General features: G+C 49.3%; 1 protein-coding gene across 1 annotated transcript; it reads right to left on the reverse strand.

Annotated features, from left to right (window-relative positions):
• Positions 1-487: 487 nt before the first annotated feature.
• Positions 488-17,064, reverse strand: AKR1B1 (aldo-keto reductase family 1, member B1 (aldose reductase)). Its single transcript, XM_011941222.1, has 10 exons — positions 16,876-17,064; positions 9,383-9,550; positions 8,578-8,694; positions 7,503-7,580; positions 7,085-7,207; positions 6,464-6,570; positions 6,057-6,138; positions 5,387-5,470; positions 3,351-3,433; positions 488-902 (listed from the first exon to the last, which is right to left on the reverse strand). The coding sequence occupies exons 1-10, from the start codon at positions 16,939-16,941 to the stop codon at positions 860-862; spliced, it is 951 nt and encodes a 316-aa protein (XP_011796612.1). The 5' UTR covers positions 16,942-17,064; the 3' UTR covers positions 488-859.
• Between the last annotated feature and the right edge of the window lie 953 nt (positions 17,065-18,017).

Here is an 18,017-nt window from a genome sequence, read left to right on the forward strand (position 1 = left end):
TAGACAACAGGCTTCAGGAAAGCAGTTTCTCTCAGGTTGTGATGCTCAGTAAACACCGACTTCGGCCTTCACACATAGAAGGAGCAACCAAGGAATCTGGACTCGAACATGGGCTTACCCTAAAGCTGTGGCTCAGCCTTGGCTGCACACTGGAATCACCTGGACAGCCTGTACACTCCTGCTGTCCTGACCACAGCCCAGACAATCAGATCAGCCTCCAGGGCGAGGTCCAGACATCACCAGCCTTAAACCCCCCAAAAGGTGACCCGGTGTGCAGCCAGGATGAAACCCACGGCCCTAAAGCTAAATGGGTAAAGTACTGGGGTGGGGGGCCCCCAACTTGTAGATGAGGACTTGTAGAAAAGCCAAGTCCTCCCTCCTTTTGCATCACTGACTGGCCTGCTTTACGGGTATCTGGAAAGTGATGGTTGAAAGTGAGATAGAAGGTTGCTATTGTTTTAAAAAACCAAAGCTCACAAAACCAAGCTCACAAAAGCACTTTTTATTTGAGGCAAAGAGAAGTCTTGCTGAAAGGATTACAGTTCCAAGCAGTCAAAACTCAACTGTTAGTGGCACTATTTTGACCTGGTAGATTTTGCTTCTCTTTGGTCAGAAAAGAGTATTCAGGTTGTACTTTCCCCAGTGGGGCAAAAAGAAGGGCAAAGCAAACTAGAAGAGACTTCTACTCTACTGACAGGGTTCTTCAGATCCAACATCAAGCTAGACATGCCCTCACTGGCCACTCAACAGGTTGCTGTCCCGCTGCTGAGTGACACAGGCCATACTACATTTTCAAGGAAAAAAATGAGGCAAGAAACACAGGTATAGGTCACTTAGGGATGAGCAGGCATCCACAGCTTCAAAACTCCTCATGGAAGGGGTAATCCTTGTGGGAGGCACAGCTGTCAGGAGAAAGGAGAAAACAGTTGCTTTTTGAAGAGGTGATTTTGACTATACCCAACCCCCAACAGAGAAACGATGTGTCTCATTGAAGAAAGAAAACAGAACCTCAGAGGCAACAAGCCAGTTCTGAGTCTGCAGATCACGGTTCTGCAGCTGGGGGAAGCAACTCACCCTGCAGACCCCTCTACCACTACTGTCACCAAGTGGCACACGTGGGAGGGACACCCCCCTCCCCACATGCCCAGCACTGTGCCTGGGCCATGTAGGATGGCAACACTATTTCTGCCTCCTAGTAACTCAGTCTAGTTGGCAGGACCAGACAGCATCTTGTGGTCTTAAACAATAAGAGGGTGTAATAATATGAGAAGGTAGGCCAGGCACAGTGGCTCACACCTGTAATTCCAGGCTGAAGCGAGAGAATCACTTGAGGCTAGGGGTTTGGGACTAGCCTGGGCAACATAGCAAGATTTCCATCTTAATAAAAAAATTTAAAAAATTAACCAGGCATGGTGGTGCATGCCTACAGCCCCAGCTACTTGGGAGGCTAAGGTGGGAGGATCGCTTGAGTCCAGGAGGTCAAGGTTGCAGTGAGCTGCGATCATGCCATTACATTCCAGCCTGCGTGACAGAGTAAGAGCTCATCTCAAAAAAAAAAAAAAAAAGGGGGATGTTGAAACTCTGTATGTGACTGAATCTCTAAGGAGAAGAGAAGCAACAGCAAGTGCTCTGAGGACGGAGGGAGCATCATTGTATCAGTGGGGGCTGAAGTGAGCACAATCAACGGTTGGAGATTTTATACTGGAAACAGGGCAGGGAGCACAGGTGCAGACGTCTTTGCCAAAGCTCACTCACTGTCCTCTAGTAGGGAAAATGGCTGTGCTGGGAACATAAAGGCAGGAACGCTGGACAGATGGTTGAGCAAGGCATGCAAGGCCAGAGGTATGTAATCTGAGCTGGGTGCTTAGAGTCTGTAACTCTTATTCAAAGCCATTCAAAAGTTCTCCATGGCCTGCCTTTTTTGTGTATCTAAAGAGTGTGACACTGACATCAGCAGGTCAGGCTCAGTAAAGCAGTATCTGCCAGAGGGGTGGCACGTGCGTAGAGGAAACTCCCTGGGTGACCTGGGCATGTCAGGGCTAGTCTCTTCCTCCCACTCATCACCACACAACAGGATAATCGAACAGAAGTTTCTAGAACAATACTGGAGGGCAGAGGAGTCTAACTGTAAAGGGAGCAATGAGAAAACCACTGTGGTTCCTCAGCCCTAAGAGCTTCAATCCACTGTCTCAAGTGGGAGAGGAAAAAGGAAGACGGATGAATGGGAGATTCTGAAAGGAGAACCAAAGTAGCTTGGTGACTGATTTACTCCTCTTCTCCTTGTCCACTAGATCCAAAAATGATTTTAATGTCTAAGGCTAAGTAGCATTAACAAAGATGTCTGAAAGGGTGCTGGCCTGGGGCTGCCTGTGACATGCTGTTTGTGGCCTGTTTTGAGCGTGAGGCCACAGTGTGGCAGCGGCAGGCTCTCCAGACACGCGCATGCCTGAAGCAGGGCAAAGTTATCGTCCACAACGCAGACTGGGCAAACATCTGCCTGGGGCAGTGGCTGAAGCCACCAGCAGTGCAAACTCCGGGGAGGGAGAGGGGACAGACTCTGGAAAGGGAAAGCTGGTGGCCCACCCATTTTAGGGAATGTTCAAATTTTGCTTAGAAGAGGAAGTACTGAAGGAGAGTGTGGAAACAGAGAGCTCAGACGAGAATAAGGGTAGTGAAAGAGAAACAGGGTCTTAGTCTCCACTGCAAAATGAGCAGTTCCTTCTTGAAAGCAGAAAGTGACTTACACGCGTCACCTAGTTATTGTAATGGTAGCAAAAGAGAAAACCCCACAGAAACCCTTCCTAGGCAGCTCCTTCCAAACAACCATGCAGAGGAAACAGAAGCAGAGGATGTATGGCTGGAGGGACTGAGGTGCCTGCTGCTTAGAGGGAGGGCCTGTTTTGGAGCCATGTGGCTTACCAGGGTCAGAGCTGGAACTGTCTCAAACCCCAGCCCCAGGGGCTTCCGACCAAACCCCTTTCATTAGGGTCATTAAGACAAAAAGTCACAGGCAAATTCTTCCAGAGTTTGATCCAGGGTCACCTGGGATCACCTGGTTTCAGATGAACCACTAGGATTTAAAAATTAAATGCCAAAACATGTAGTTACTTCAGGCCAGGCCAACAATGCCCCGGGGTTAGAAGAAGATATCAGGAGCGGATCTCTTGGCATCTTGGCTTCATGCAGTTCAGCTAATGCAAGGTCATGTGGCTGAGAAAGCAAGGTAATGTGCAAAGCAAGAACAGCTGTGACAGGAGCGCATGGGCACTGAGGCCTGCGGGGATCACTCTTTCGCTCTGCAGTGTCTGAGGATCTCCTGGGAACTGCTCCTCACGCTGGGGCTCACTCACCTCAACAAGGCACAGACCCTCCAGTTCCTGTTGTAGCTGAGTAAGGTGGTCATATCCTGGCTGCTCAGTTCAAAGTCAAAGACCTGAAAAACAAGCAAAAAAATCCAGTAAGCTCTGCAAATAAAAACAAAAGACAAAATACTGTGCAGGACCCAGGAGATGACTTCCATGGCTTTGAGCAGAGATGATAAACTGAACTTAGAAAAAGCTGATTATATTACTATTCAGGAAATGTGCATGTTGGGCTAGATAATATATGGAACGATGAAAACAGTCCTTCCTTTCCAGAACCTCCCAGGGAAATGATACACTCTATTTCATTTCAAAAAACACTACTGAGCACTTCTATTGCGATAAGCTGCAGTGAGGAATAGAATCATGGGTAAGATGTGTCTTTGCCTCTATTGATGAAGCAAACAAAGGGCAGAGGTATTTCTACAGCTGTGACACAAATAACTAATCACACACTGTATAAGACACTGAACAGAGCACAGGAAGGGAAGAGGTTTTCCAAATGGATTCCAGCTGGGGAACTGAACCACCACAGCCGAAGAGGAGATGGTATTTGACATGGCCTAAGAAGTATAAGGTTCTGACAGAAAGGGCAAGAAAGGTATACTGGGAGAAGAGAACCACCTGCATGAAGGCAGCAGACGGTACAGAACTCAGCTGGCATGGAGGCTGGGAGGGAGGCAGGCAGGCAGCACTGGGTGAGATCCACAAGAGACCAACACACACTCCCAGAGCCGAAGGGCTCTTAGCTTCAGACGATCACAGAATGTGCAGAAAGTCTGCTACAGGCTCTGTGATTACGATCACAGAAAAATGTGCAGAAGCTCCACAGTAAGATGCAAAAATAAAATAATTAGGTTAGCATTTTGAGATTAGTCATTTATTTTTTCTTTCCTAATTCCTTAAAAAATGAAATGTGAAACAAAGGATGCATCTCTGGTGGGCTATGCCTTTCCCTCAGTGGCCACGGTTTTGCCACTTGATCTTGTGTACTCTGAACATCTACCTGCACGTAAGAAGAAAAACCGTCTCCTCTACTAACAATGGGCTCCACTTCCCTCTTCAGGGAGCACTCTCATCCCTGTCTCATACGTGACAGGTGGCAGGCATTACAGCCACAGCCTCTGGGCAGTGGAATTGGGCAAAACCAGCTGCTCACCTGAGCTGGGGCCTGCCCAAGAGCCCCATGCCCTTGGTTGTGCTGCGTGCGGCACAGATCTTGGATAAAGACAGAGCATCCCCGGCAGAGCCACTTTGCTCAGTGAGAACAGAGGTTCTTGGGCCATCAGGACTCCTCTGAGTTGCTCTCCTTTGGGCATGCCCCCACCCCGACTCACCAAAGGTGCAAGGACGGGCGGGGAGGGAGGTGGCGCCCGGAAGCCTGAGCTGCTCCAGCTGCCACACTGAGCACTTTGCCAGTGCCCTGACACACATCTAGGCTCTGTCCATCATCACATGAACTCCTTGCAGAGCTGGTGAGTGTGCTAAATGGCCCAGAGGGTCCTTTGCGGTCCCTGGACTTATCAGCACACCAACATTTCTCAATCACTTACTAAGGTATTAAGCACCATGTGAAGTGCTTTGATGCATCACTTAATCTTCGTAACAACCCTCAAAGTGGATATTATTTCATAGATAGGGAAGCTGAGGCACTGAGCAGTTAAGTGACTTGCCCAAGGTTATGCAGCTGGTAACTAATAGTTTCAGCGCAAGGCAGGTCCAGGCAGTGAAGCCCAAGAGCGACATTTTCTCTGGGTAACCTCTCGGTGTGGTGGAAGGGCCTGAGCAAAGGTGTAGGTGTGTGTGTGCACAGCACGGGGCCCTGGAGGCACAAGGCCTGGCTCTGCACGTGGCTCCACCGGTGAGGTGTCCGTCTCAGTCTATGGCTTGCTCGCCATGGCTCCCTGGCCTCAGAGGAGAGGATGGTGGGGATCCCACAGATGACACTCCAGGGACAGGATGAGCAGCTTCCCCCACCCCCCACGCCACGGAGGAGGGCCAGGCCTGACCAGCCAAGATCTTACCTTAAAGTTCTCAGCAATGCGTTCCGGTGTCACAGACTTGGGGATCACCACCAAGTTCCTCTGCATGGGGAACCGGATCAGGACCTGTGAGCCCAGGGAGACAATGAGTGTGTACACATGCCGGGCACTCGCACCATCACCACAGTGTCACACACACAACCCGCAGAAGGACATGCGAGAACTCCGCAGGTGATCAGAGAGGGCCTCCAAGATGGCAGGTCACAGCTAGCAACAGGTAGGCGACGCATTCAGGTCCAGATCTCACTCCAGAGTCCTGCGCTAGCCACCGTGCCACAGGCTTCAGTATCTCAGGCATATCACGAGACAACATGAGGCCCTCCACTGGCTAGGAACGCACACTACCACTCAGGAGAAAGAACATTCCCTGCACAGCTGGTAGAGCTCTTACATTTGTACAGAGATGAGCGAACAAGTGCTGGCCCCCGTGGCAGTCACCCTTGGGATAGTGGGGGCAGGCACTATTACTCTAAGAGCCCATGCCACTCTTCTAAAGCCCCCATCTGTGCCCTTTCCACTCTGCACTTGAGGACCCTGAACTACACTTCCCTGTGAGGGTGTAGCAGGCTCAGTCACTTCCTCCTCTCAGCTAACAGGACCATCAGGAATGCAGGGAGTTCTGGATAGTCAGGAACACCTGAAGTGGCTGTACCTGGGCTGTAGTTTTATTGTGCTTGGCTGCGATCGCCTTGATCCTGGGATCCTCCAGGAGGGAAGGGTCCTCAGGCTTGGCCCTGAGGAAAGAAAGACAGTCCAGGTCACACCATTATGGCCGCCACTCATGGCAGCCAGAAACCCTAACCCTAATCCTCCCATTGACCTCAGAGGGCAGCCACCAGTCTCTTCCTCAGAGCTGGGTTAGGAACCCCCAATCCTCTGGAAAAAGAGTAGGCATCTTGCTACTAGAAATGCCAACCCTTCCAGGAAAACCAGCAAGAGACTCAGGGGAAATTTTGCAGATCAGCCCTAGAAACATCTTCCTTGAGGCTAAATTGTTCTTTTTAGTCATTTCTAATCTTCACCAAGTGACATGGAAGCATGAGCCTGTGGGAAGCTCACCAGGGCCTGTCAGGAGAGCCGAGGGGGCTGTAGGCGGTCACCACGATGCCTTTGGAGTGGCAGTACTGGATCAGCTTCTCCTGAGTGAGGTACGGGTGGCACTCAATCTGCAAATGCAAACACAAGAGCTGATGGGAGCACTGTGGCTACATGCTGATATGACACAGATGAAGCTTCCTATGCTAAAGTCCCTCCCTACCCCATAGAGAAAACTATGTATAACAAACACCCTATTTCCCAGATAAGCTGTACCTTCCTACAATACCCAGGTAGTATTCTTGATGTTATTATATTATTACTATCTTCTTATTATAGATGTTCTCATGGGCCCTAGAGGCTTTTCCTGGCTTTAGCCACTTATCAGTTATCACAGATCTGAGGATCTCATGGCTGCCTCTTTGTCAGAACCCAAATTGTCACAAGCCAGGCTCAAACCCTTTCTTTCCTGTAAATTTCCTCTCCCAGATGTGCTGTGTCATGCTGAATCATAACTCAGGACTCTGCCAACGCCCAGGAGCTGCCTCCTGGCCACTCGCTGGGTGAGGTGGACGAGAAATCCCTACCAGCATCAGACAGTAAAACAGCATCATTGCAATGCCAGTGTCCCTGGGGGATGTTTACCTGGTTAACTGCAGGCTTATATTTTAAGCCAGGTTTGTTTAAGATCGCCTCCACCTGGAGATGGTTGAAGTTGGAGATGCCAATAGCTTTCACCAGCCCTTCATCCACTAGCTCTTCCATGACCTATAGAGAAAAGAGTGTCTGTGTGGTGCAGAAACGAACGAGCCCAGAAAGGACAGGATCGGAAGTGTCTTTTGCACCAGTTTAACGGGTCCTGCCCTCACTCTTCAGTGCCAGCGAATTAGACCTTTCAGAAGCCAAGAGCCAGTCAGACGAAAGCCAGGCTGGCTTTAATGAGATAAGAAGAGCAAACAACAGTGACAGAATAACAAAATGCAATGTGAGAAATGGCAGGCAGATTGCTCCTAAGAAGAGGGAACCAGTCATGAAAACAAGGTCCAACCAGGGGCTGTCTTACCGCCCATGTGTCCAGAACGTTGGTGTCACTGGGAACCACATTGCCCGACTCATCCAATGGGAAAAATTCCTTCCCAGGCTGTCATTACAATAAAAAACAAACAAACAAAACAATCAGTAATAGTCCTTCACAGACCTGCTGAGGGAAGCTGGCATCTAAAACAATTCTAAACCACCACAGCTGGCTAGGGACAATCTGTGTGCCAGTATGAAAAGGAAACAGGTGGACAGCCAACACTTCTCTATCAAACAGGCTGGAGCTGAGACTGTCAGATGGAGACATGGACACTACTTTGCCACAGAGATTAGCCCCGCCACTGACCGTGATGTGTGGATACAGGAAGGACTCAAGACCAGGACTCATGGGGCCCAAGGCCCGGCTGGTCACTGGCCTATAAAACTACCACCTGGCGCAGTCTCCCCGGCTTATCCCTAAAATCCAAAGATAAAAGTCAAGTCCCTTCAGCCCTGACATGCTGTGGTGCAATAAAACAGGGCTACAGGATAAAGCTAAATGCACACTTTGAACCTGGCTGACAGCAGAAAACTGAGGCAGCAGCTAGAAAAAAGGCAAAAGACATAATAACTCTCAAGTTCTTCTTGTGCAAAGAACCAGACAGCCAACAAATATTTACCCCAGGCCTCCACAGGATAGGGTATGTGTGTAGAATGTGGGTAGGGACTCATATATGTGGGGAATGTATGTGTGCATGTGCTTGGAGGGGAGGGCCAGGGTACTGACTGTGCCTCATGGCCATGTGCATTACAGACAACAGCCGTGTTCACTGACAATTTTAAATTGCACAACTAAAAACTGACAAAGAGCAGTGCTCCTCAAACTTGGAAGAAGTGTGCATAAGAGTCACTGCTGGTGCAGATTCAAACGGCCTGGGTGGGGCCCGAGACTGTGATTTCTAAGATGCTTCCAGGTGATGCCAGTGCTGATGATCCACTGGCTATACCTTGAGCAGCAAGAACAGAAAGTCACCCACACATAACCTGCTAAGGGAGCTCAAAACATACCACAGGTTGCACCTGAGCTCCAGGGGACCTGGTTTGCACCAGGCATCCCATACCTTAAAGCCAGTTGGCCAGTGAATAAGGTAGAGGTCCAGGTAGTCCAGCTTCAGGTCGCTGAGCGTCTTCTGGCAGGCTCCTTTCACCAGGCCCTTCTCATGGTACGTGCACCACAGCTAAGCCAGCAAGAGGGCACACGTCATCATTGCCAGCCACAGGCAGCTTCCTGGCTGGAAGACGGAGCAGACTCCTCTCCCCAAAACCCATTTGTTTCACCATAATGCTCTGAATGGTTGTGAGGGCATTTCCACTGTGTACTAGATCCTAACTTTCCAAAGGCAGCCAGGATGACCAGGTCACAGAGACCTCTTACAAGGACCAAACAGAGGACACAAAATGGAATGGACAGATTGGTCAGCCTGCCCTAGGCCTAAGCATGAACTCTCAGGGAAACTTCCCCCGCAGGCTGGTGTTTGTGGAGCCAGCCCCATCCTCCTGCCTCATATCCTTTGTGCATCGATATCTCAGGTCAAAGACAGTGGCCAGCAGTAGAGATTCAGTTTGCAGATGGGAACCAAGTTCCATCCTTGAAAGCGACTCCCTGGAGAGGGAGGGCCAATCCACAACCTCAGCCTCATCAGCATGGGGCTCTAGGCAATGGGCCCAGACGGAATGAACGTTCAACAGAGAGCCGAGGATGGGCAAGCTCTGGAGCCCTGTATGGCCCTGAGTGACACGTTTCCCCTGGAAGAATCGCCCGTCAGTGAAACGTGTAGCTGTATTGAGCGTGGCCTTGGCTTTGGGCTGATGCACCAACAGACAATGGGACTAAGAGTCCCTTCCAGCCCCACCGTGGAACAATACCTTGCTGACGATGAAGAGCTCCTCACGCTTCACCACCTGCTCCCTGAGTTTCTCCTGAATGGCCACCCCCACCTCATTCTCATTCTGGTACACATGGGCACAGTCGATGTGGCGGTACCCGACGTCAATGGCCACCTTCACGGCCTCAGTCACCTGCCCTGGAGGGGACTGAAAGGAGAAAGTACATGAGCCCTGCAGAATGCAGAGTTTGTCCAGCAAAGAGGAGGGGCAGTGGCAGCTGCCCATCCCTGCTGACCAGCCTGCTGCTTTGTTCAGCGAAGACAGACCAGGTGCACCTCCGCAGTATTCTGGACTACCAGCCTCAGACGTGGGGGATGGAGGTGAAAGGCCACACAGGATTGCCCTGTAGGAGAATCTGACAGCCACTGAAGCGCAGGTCAGATCACTTTTAAAAGATATGCTGAAGTCATCTCATTTTCTTGCTGCTTCACATCCACTGATTTGCAAACCACTGTATTAAAAACATTTCCCCACACTCTGAATGCTGAGATAGTAAGGGAAACCATTTCCTCCAAATATCTGAAAATATTTCAAAAATTGCTGTCCTACGGACCCCAATTCCCACTTGGCCCCCCAGTTCAGCCAGCGAAAGCCTGCCCCTTATGCTCTCTTTTCATGCATGGCTTCTGATACCGGCAATTGCTTGTTTTCAAGCACTTCTGGCAGATTATCATGAGGTCAAGAACATCACTGATGTTGATTCAAAGGCCCATGTGTCAATTCTCACTGTATGAGGATCTGCTTTAAGAGGTATAGAGACAGGGGAGAGGGCCCCTCAGAGATATTAGCAGACAGAAATGAGTTAAAGGGAAACCAGGGGGAATGTGGATCATGGAAGATCACCAAATGGTTAGTGGTAGACCTGGCAAAATGACTGAATGGGTGCCCATGGCCAAGCCACCTGACCATCTGAGTGGCCAGAACAGCTGTGGGGAGCCTGGCTACTGAAGAGGAGGAGGAAGTGCCTACATGGCATTGTGCTTCACTGGCACCCAGACAGACTGCATGGACAAGTACCCCCCAACTTTCACTATCCTGCTATGATTACAGAGCTGAGCAATAAATGTGTGCAGTGGGCTGTTGAATGAACAGAGTGTATTCCTTTGAAGAGCTGGGGTAGAAACAAATGAAAAGAAAACGCCCCCAGGGCCATAGCAGCTGCAGACATCTGTGTTTTGACATCAGCTATTTTCAACAGGCATTGGGGAAGAAAGGCACCCAAGTGAACAAGCCCATTACCAGAGCCTGTTAGCAAGGAGCTCACTCTCCACCTCAGAGGGACCAGCGAGGCAGGGTAGGGTTGCTCATCGAAGGTGTGGGTTAAGAGGAGACCTTTAGAGGACCTGGCGACCTCCTATTTGACTGGAGGACCTCAGAAGCTGCTCTTGCAGCCTTCCCCACCCTGCACAGTTGAAGGAACAGAGAATCTCAATTTCCAGAAAGAATGCCTTACCGCAGGCTCTGAGTGGTGTCCGGGCACAGTCACCACTGATGAGAGCAGGGAGAGCAGAGGACATCCCTAACCCAGAGAGAACAATTGGGGCCCAGGCAGGAAACTGCCCAGGACACACTGAACTTTCTCCAGGCTTGATGGTGCCTTGATTGATTTTTCTCTGAGGAGCTGCAGCAGCATGTACTATATATACTGTGCCTGCCCGATCCCTCAAAGCCTGGGACAGAGGGGAGGACACACTCCGCAGGCTCGGCCTAGCCACGCACCGCCTGCCACACAACTGGTGCAGGGGCAGGAACACGACTCAACCCAGGCCATGAGACTCAATCTTTGCACTTGAATTGGAACCACTAAGACCAGCCCTGGTTCTGCTGGGGTCACTGAGCTGGGAGAATGTCAGCCTGGAGCTGCTGGAGGGAAGCAGAGGGAGGCTGAATCCTGGTGACAACATTTAGAACCCTGAATCTCAGACGCCTAACGTCAGCAGCTGTCATCTGGGAAGTCAATCAATCCCCACCCCAAACACACATTTTTTTTTTTCCTGCTTAAGATTAAAGTGGTTTTTCAGTTTTTTGGAATCCATAGAGCACAGACTAGGATAATCAAGGTTGTCAAACAGTTGGCACGAAATGAAAAAGAAAGTTGTGAGATGTTTTTCAAGAAAGTAAAGGCCACAATGACTGCAAGAGGTCACGAGGCAGCTGCTGATCGCTCCTTGGATATGTGCCATCCGCTGAGACACGTATGCTGCGAGGCTGACCAAAGTGCTCAGGGAAAAAGTCACCTCTGCAATGAAAATGTAGGAGGATCCACAACCACATTCAATGTTAACGATCTCAATATAGAGCCCTTCCCCGAGAGAAACTAATTTGCCTTAGGATAAATGAAGCAGCCAACTTAAGCTATGGTGAGAAACCGTTCACTAAACTTGGGAATGCCAACACAGGATGACAACATCTCCCCATTCCATGTCAAAGAAGAGAAAATGCAAATAGAGGGAAGGGTCCAGATTGACTTCTAAAAAGAAGGTAAACTGAAAACATGCTGGGTGGCATCCAGGCACAGCCATCACTGATGAAGAGCTGTAGAAATGCAGCATATGAAACACTCCAATTGCAACTCAATCATACAAATCCTACATGTGTCTAACCCGATCCTGCCACTAATCTGTGTGCCCTTAATGGGCAAAGCCATGCATGCCCATTCCTCCTGGAACTTCTGGCTCTGCAAAGCTCTACGTTGGGCAGTGAGTTTGCAATGCTCTGGGCTGATGGCACCAAGTGATGGCAGTGAGAAGCCTCTGCCCTTGAGTCCTCCACCACCTCTTCAAGACAGGGGTCCTACTTCCTCCTTTGATAACACCGGTCAGCTAATACCAACTCTGAGACACTGATAACTAAAATCAGTGTCTCCCTCCTACACAGATACACACAACACTCCTTTTAAAACCTAGTCCTCTTCCCTTTTGCTTACAGGTCTTTGATAGTTACTTCAAGATACCCCTCCCTCTCTTCCCTCTGCAAGTCAAAAAGCAAGCCACAGTGCCAAACAGGAAGACGGTCACAGAACAGTGTTTATGGTAAAACCAAAGTGTCTCAGAGATTGGATATTTTGCAATATTAACCACGGGATCTCTGGGAAGAGGGAACTCTTCTTCGTTGTACGTTTTTGAAATGTTCTTTAGTTAGCAGGTGTTACTACTGAAATGAAAGGGTAGGGGGAGGGGGCAAAGGAAACTTCACTTTGGGTAAAGAAACCGTCCTGAGGAGGAAGCATAATGGTGTGCTGATAATCCTGGAGCAAGGAACAGGAAACCATCACTCAGAATAAGGTTTGGCAACAGAGATTAACTTCCTCCTGTTCTATTTTCATCAATTTGTCCCAAATTCTAAGACACTGCTATTTCTAACTAGTTGAGATGTGGATGGACCAGCACTGACCCTGTAGGGGCAGGGCTTATTTAAATATCTTTGGTCTTGAAGAGGAGGAGATGGGGGCTTTAGAGACACCAGGGAAGTGAACAGTAAATCTGACTCCTGTGTTACTTCCATGCCCACAGCGCCTCAACCCTCACCCCATCCAAGCATCTTGGGCCATCACGAGCTTACCCCACTTGGGGAAGGTGGAGCAAGTCTTTCTTGGCACATTTTCTTTGACCTCATGCATTCTCAAAGTGGTTGCTATTGCCCCAAAGAGACAAAAATTAGTTCTTTGGGGCAAAAAAACCCCTCAGCTTGCAGAATGGCTTGTGACCCTCTAGAAGGCTACTGGCCATAAGCAGAAGTACAATATTATCTGTGATATTACAATTTTATTTTGGGGCAAAATGGGGGGGGAGAGTCTCACACGGCTCATAGGTGGGAGGGAGGTAGAGAAACATACTTGTACCTTCGGCCCTAGGAGTACTCTGCGAGCATACATAAGAGACTTACAATGACTATTTACCTCCAACAATTTTTCAACTAAACTAAAAACACTATCAGTAACAAGAGACTGGCTGGCACCAGACATCATCTCTGTTTTAAAAGCTTCCTGGCTTTACTATGCTATGATGGTTTTTTGTTGTTGTTGCTGTTATTTGTTTCTGAGACGGAGTTTTTTTTTTTTGCTCGTCGCCTAGACTGGAGTGCAGTGGCGCCATCTCAGATCATTGCAACCTCTGCCTTCTGGATTCAAGTGATTCTCCTGCTTCAGCCTCCCAAGTAGCTGGGATTACAGGCACCCGCCATCATGCCACACTAATTTTTGTATTTTTAGTAGAGATGGGGTTTCACCATGTTGGTCAGCTGGTCTCAAACTCCTGACCTCAGGTGATCCTCCCACCCTGGCCTTCCAAAGTGCTGGGATTACAGGTGTAAGCCACCGTGCCTGGCCAGTGGCCTTGTTTACTATCCATTGTAGAAGTCAAGCCTGCCAGAAAGAAACCCTGTCCAAGCCACATGGGTCTGGGGCAGAGATGGTCTCCCCATTTGCCTGAAACCTCCACCTGAGGCGAGAATGAAATTTGAGGACCTTCAACAGTAGAGACTACCAGAATCCTGCTGAGGGTCTGAAAGGTACAACACAGCCGCTACGGCATGGAAAGACCCAGGAAAATAAGGAATGGCACCTGCCTGCAGGGCCTTCTCCAGCTGTCACAAAGACAGGCAAAAGATCACATCTTTCGTCGAGCATCTGTGAAAGAATACATACACACATACAACGGAAAGGTTTTTTTGGTTTTGTTTTGTTTTTTTAGACGGAGTCTTGCTCCATCGCCCAGGCTGGAGTACAGTGGCGGGATCTCAGCTCACTGCAACCTCCACCTCTGCGGTTCAAGCAATTCTCCTCCCTCAGCCCCTAGAGTAGCTGGGACTACACGTGCATGCCACCATGCCGGGCTAATTTTTTGTATTTTTAGTAGAGACAGGGTTTCACTGTGTTAGCCAGGATGGTCTCGATCTCCTGACTTCATGATCTGCCTGCCTCTGCCTTCCAAAGTGCTGGGGTTACAGGCATGAGCCACCATGCCCGGCCCAAGGGAAAGGTTTTAAGTCATTAAAAAAGAAAAAAAGGAAGTTGACTCCAAGTCCATCCTTATACCATTAATTTGACCCACGATTCCCCGCTGCCCCCACCATACAATTCTACACCAACCTGACAATCTCATCCACAGAAATACAAGTGGGCGCTTTCACCATACAGCTATCTCTAAAGTCGTTTTACTTCTTCACATGAATTCAACACATAACTTTTGGATACCTACTACTATATTTGCCAGGCATTGTGAGAAGTGCTAGAAATAATAATGAATGAAGCAGACATTATCCAAGTTCTCAATGAACTGTCTATTGGAATGCATAACCTAAATGTACAGATGTGAACGATGTGATGTTATCTTAAACAAATACACAGCTTTTTGGGGCGTTGAGTGCTCAAGTGAATGATCTGAAACCCTTTTCCATAAACTTTTACTCCTCAGCCTGGACAACATAGGGAGACCTGTCTCTATAAAAAATTAAAAACAAACTACCCGAGTGTGGTGGCACACGCCTGTGGTCCCAGCTACTTGGGAGGCTGAGGTATGAAGACTGCTTGAGCCCAAGAGGTTAAGGCTACAGTGAACCATGATCATGCCACTGCACTCCAGCCTGGATGACAGTGAGCCCCTGTCTCAAAAAAAAAATAAACTTTTTCTCCTTATTTACCCTAGAGTAGTGATTTTCAAATGATGGGTCACAAAACTAGCTTCTAGAGTTACGACAATAATTTTTGGAAAAATGGAATAGAATAAAAATATTGAAATGCTGCCCACATAGGTTAAGTACTGTCAAGTAATTTTTATTCCAGATACATGTATGTATCTGTGTGCTGCATCATGCTTAGAAAGTATTACCAATTGCCAAGAAAGCATCCTTCTGCACCCATTGCAAGAGCTTAACCTGCAACAGACGGAAATTAGCTTGGTGTCATGTTTGTAATTCAATTACACCCTCAGAGACACCACTGGACTTTTTGGAGGAAACAAATTATGTACCCTGATCATTCTGGCCAAGAAACACTCTCCCTGATGCAAATGACCCTTTTCTTACTCACCTTATATTTACTAATTTTCAACAGCAGGTTTTAGGGTACATGTAAACTCTTCTGTCCTATTTCAAACATCTCCCAGTTCACTCAATCCTTTCTGTTGTTTTCTTCCCTTGGCTGTGTGTAAATATCCAGCGCCCAGGCCCATATCAAATTTTAAGAGAGAAACCTGGGATGTGGGCGTGCCAGATGGTTTACACCTGTATTTGGGAGGGGAGGTGGGAGGAGTGCTTTGAGCCCAGGAATTGGAGATCACCCTAAGCAACAAGGGGAGACTGTCTCTGGGGGGGAGGGGGGAAAAAAGATTAGCCAGGTGTAGAGGTGAGCACCTGTATGTAGTCCCAGCTACCCGCAGGGCTGAGGCAGGAGGATCACTTGAGCCCAGGAGTTCCAGGCTGCAATGAACCATGATTGTGCCACTGCACCCCAGCTCGGGCAACGAGACCCTGTCACAAACAAACAACGAAAACAGAAACAGAGGGAAAAACCCAGGTTATGGCTGTGGAATATAATATACGATACTTAGTACTTAAAAATACTGGCTTTTGCCTCAGCTCCCATACCACCACATTTGTTGCTCAATTTTCAGATAATCAGGCTATTACTTTTAGTTTTTCATATCATATTATCATCTTTTTCATATCCTACGGTGTTTCATGTCCTATTGTCATTTTCATCCGGCCAGGCACTTCTCCGGGCCGCTGTGTGGTGTTGAGGTTTTCCAGGCAAAATCCTAACCTTGGCGCCTGCTGAATTATCAACTGGCTATGGGGTGCCCAGATTTTGTCCCGAGCTCCAGGCCCAGGGCATCCCGAGGCGGCGCCTGGCCGAGGAGCTCCGCACTGAGCCTTGTTAGCAGCTGGGTCCGGGCAAACTCGCGCCACCTAATTTAATTATCTGCCCTCTACGGGCTTGAGATGCTTATTCCTGAGGGAGGGCAAGAACGGCAACGACTGAGACAAACTATTTGCAAGTAAGGCAACGGGGCCACAGGTGCCTCGAGGGGAAAGAGGCTGGGGCCGCGCTCCCACACCTCGCCGACGGCTCCACGTCCCTGTTCTGCGCCGGAGGCCCACCGGTCTGCTAAGCCCACTTTCCCCGCCTCCCTTTCGCGTTGTGCCGCTTGGGGCGCCCGCTCAGACACCATATACGGACTCCGGGGCCGCCCATCAAGGGTTGCCCGCGGTGGGGCGAGGGCTCCCGTGAGCTGCTCCCAAACCCCACTCGCAGGATGTCTCCCCTGACGCCCAGGGCCAGCCCCGAGAGCCAAGGCCCGGATATCCGCAGGGCCGACCCCAGCCCGTTGGGGACCCTGCAAGCCGGCGCGAGGCACCTAGCAACCCGGGCGTCCGCGGCGCGGGTTTCTCAGGGTCACTACTGGTCCCTCCTCGACACAGGCCGCGCGGAGAGTGTGAGGCGAGCCCAGGGCCCGCGCCCCCCAACCACCTACCTTCCAGGTGCCCAGCCCCAGGATAGGCATCTTGGCGCCGTTGTTGAGCACGAGGTGGCCGGCCATGGCTGCTGCACTCCCCAGACCCGCGCCCAGAACGGTGCGGTAGTGGCCGCGGCCCGTACCTTTAAATAGCCCGTGAGGCCGGCAGAAAGGGAGCCTGCGGTTGGCGCGCCGCTGCGCGAAGGACCCTTCTGATTGGTTGCGTCGGAGGTTCCGCGGCCGCCTTCCCCAGGGGTCGGCGGGGATGCTTCTTCCGCCAGGGATGCTTCTTCCGCCAGGTCCTAGTGGCACCGAATTCTTTCCGCCCCCATCGCTAGCCCCCGTCCCACGTAGCAGAAAAGAGTTCCTCAGCTCCTGTATTTCGTGGGAAAGCGAATGCTTTAGCGAAAATAACAGGCATCCCATAAATGCATAGACTGGAAATAAGTTTTGGTTTCATTAAGAGCCCAGAAGAATGCCTTTGTCTATTGTCCAACCCCAGTTTGATGCTCTTTGGGAGTTTGACGAATACCTTGTCCTTAATCTACGTGAATCATACTGACTACACATATAGTTTACCGTACTTTGTTCTTAGACAAAGGTGCATGCCAGAAAAATGGCTTGCAATCTTTTTGCAAAGCACCTTCACAAAATACGGGTTTGCCCAGCCTTTTTGTAGCCTTCTAGAGCTCTCTTTGCACCCCATTCTAACACGGCTAACAGGTGTTAGCTGTGTCTGTGCATACTAGGTGTGGTTCAGCAAGCCTTCTACCAAAAGCCAGCATCCTTTGATGCTCTTGAGGTTAGAAAGCCTTGATGAGCTTGATCCAGAACACTCAGAAGAATTTGGAAAGATTCTCCATTCAGAGTCAGTAAAACAAATTTCATCAGTCTTTGGAAAGTGAGATTCTATCAAAGCAGTAACTTCCAGTACAGTAACTTAGCAAAACTCTCTATAAGAAGAAAAATGAACTGGCAGAAACCCACAGAAGAAAAAGTTAACTCTAATATTGTAGCTTCCAGTATTTCAAATTAGAAGGTACAAAATAATAAATTGATCAGCCCTAATTGGCAGGTAGAAAAACACATTTTTCCAAGATAGCCTCAGAAAAGTCACTTGAAGATCGTTGAAGACAATTTTGGTTTCTTTCCAACAACCT

The sequence above is a fragment of the Colobus angolensis genome, unplaced genomic scaffold (assembly GCF_000951035.1).
Source record: "Colobus angolensis palliatus isolate OR3802 unplaced genomic scaffold, Cang.pa_1.0 Scaffold2, whole genome shotgun sequence".
NCBI classification, from domain to species: domain Eukaryota; kingdom Metazoa; phylum Chordata; class Mammalia; order Primates; family Cercopithecidae; genus Colobus; species Colobus angolensis.

Excerpts from the sequence above, each read along its gene's own strand:
- AKR1B1 (XM_011941222.1), bottom strand. The coding sequence starts at position 16,941 with ATGGCCGGCCACCTCGTGCTCAACAACGGCGCCAAGATGCCTATCCTG. Across the intron at positions 9,551-16,875 it reads TGGGGCTGGGCACCTGGAAG|TCCCCTCCAGGGCAGGTGAC; the intron begins GTAGGTGGTTGG and ends TTCTCCTTTCAG. Across the intron at positions 903-3,350 it reads AGGGTCTGTGCCTTGTTGAG|CTGTGCCTCCCACAAGGATT; the intron begins GTGAGTGAGCCC and ends TTCTCCTGACAG.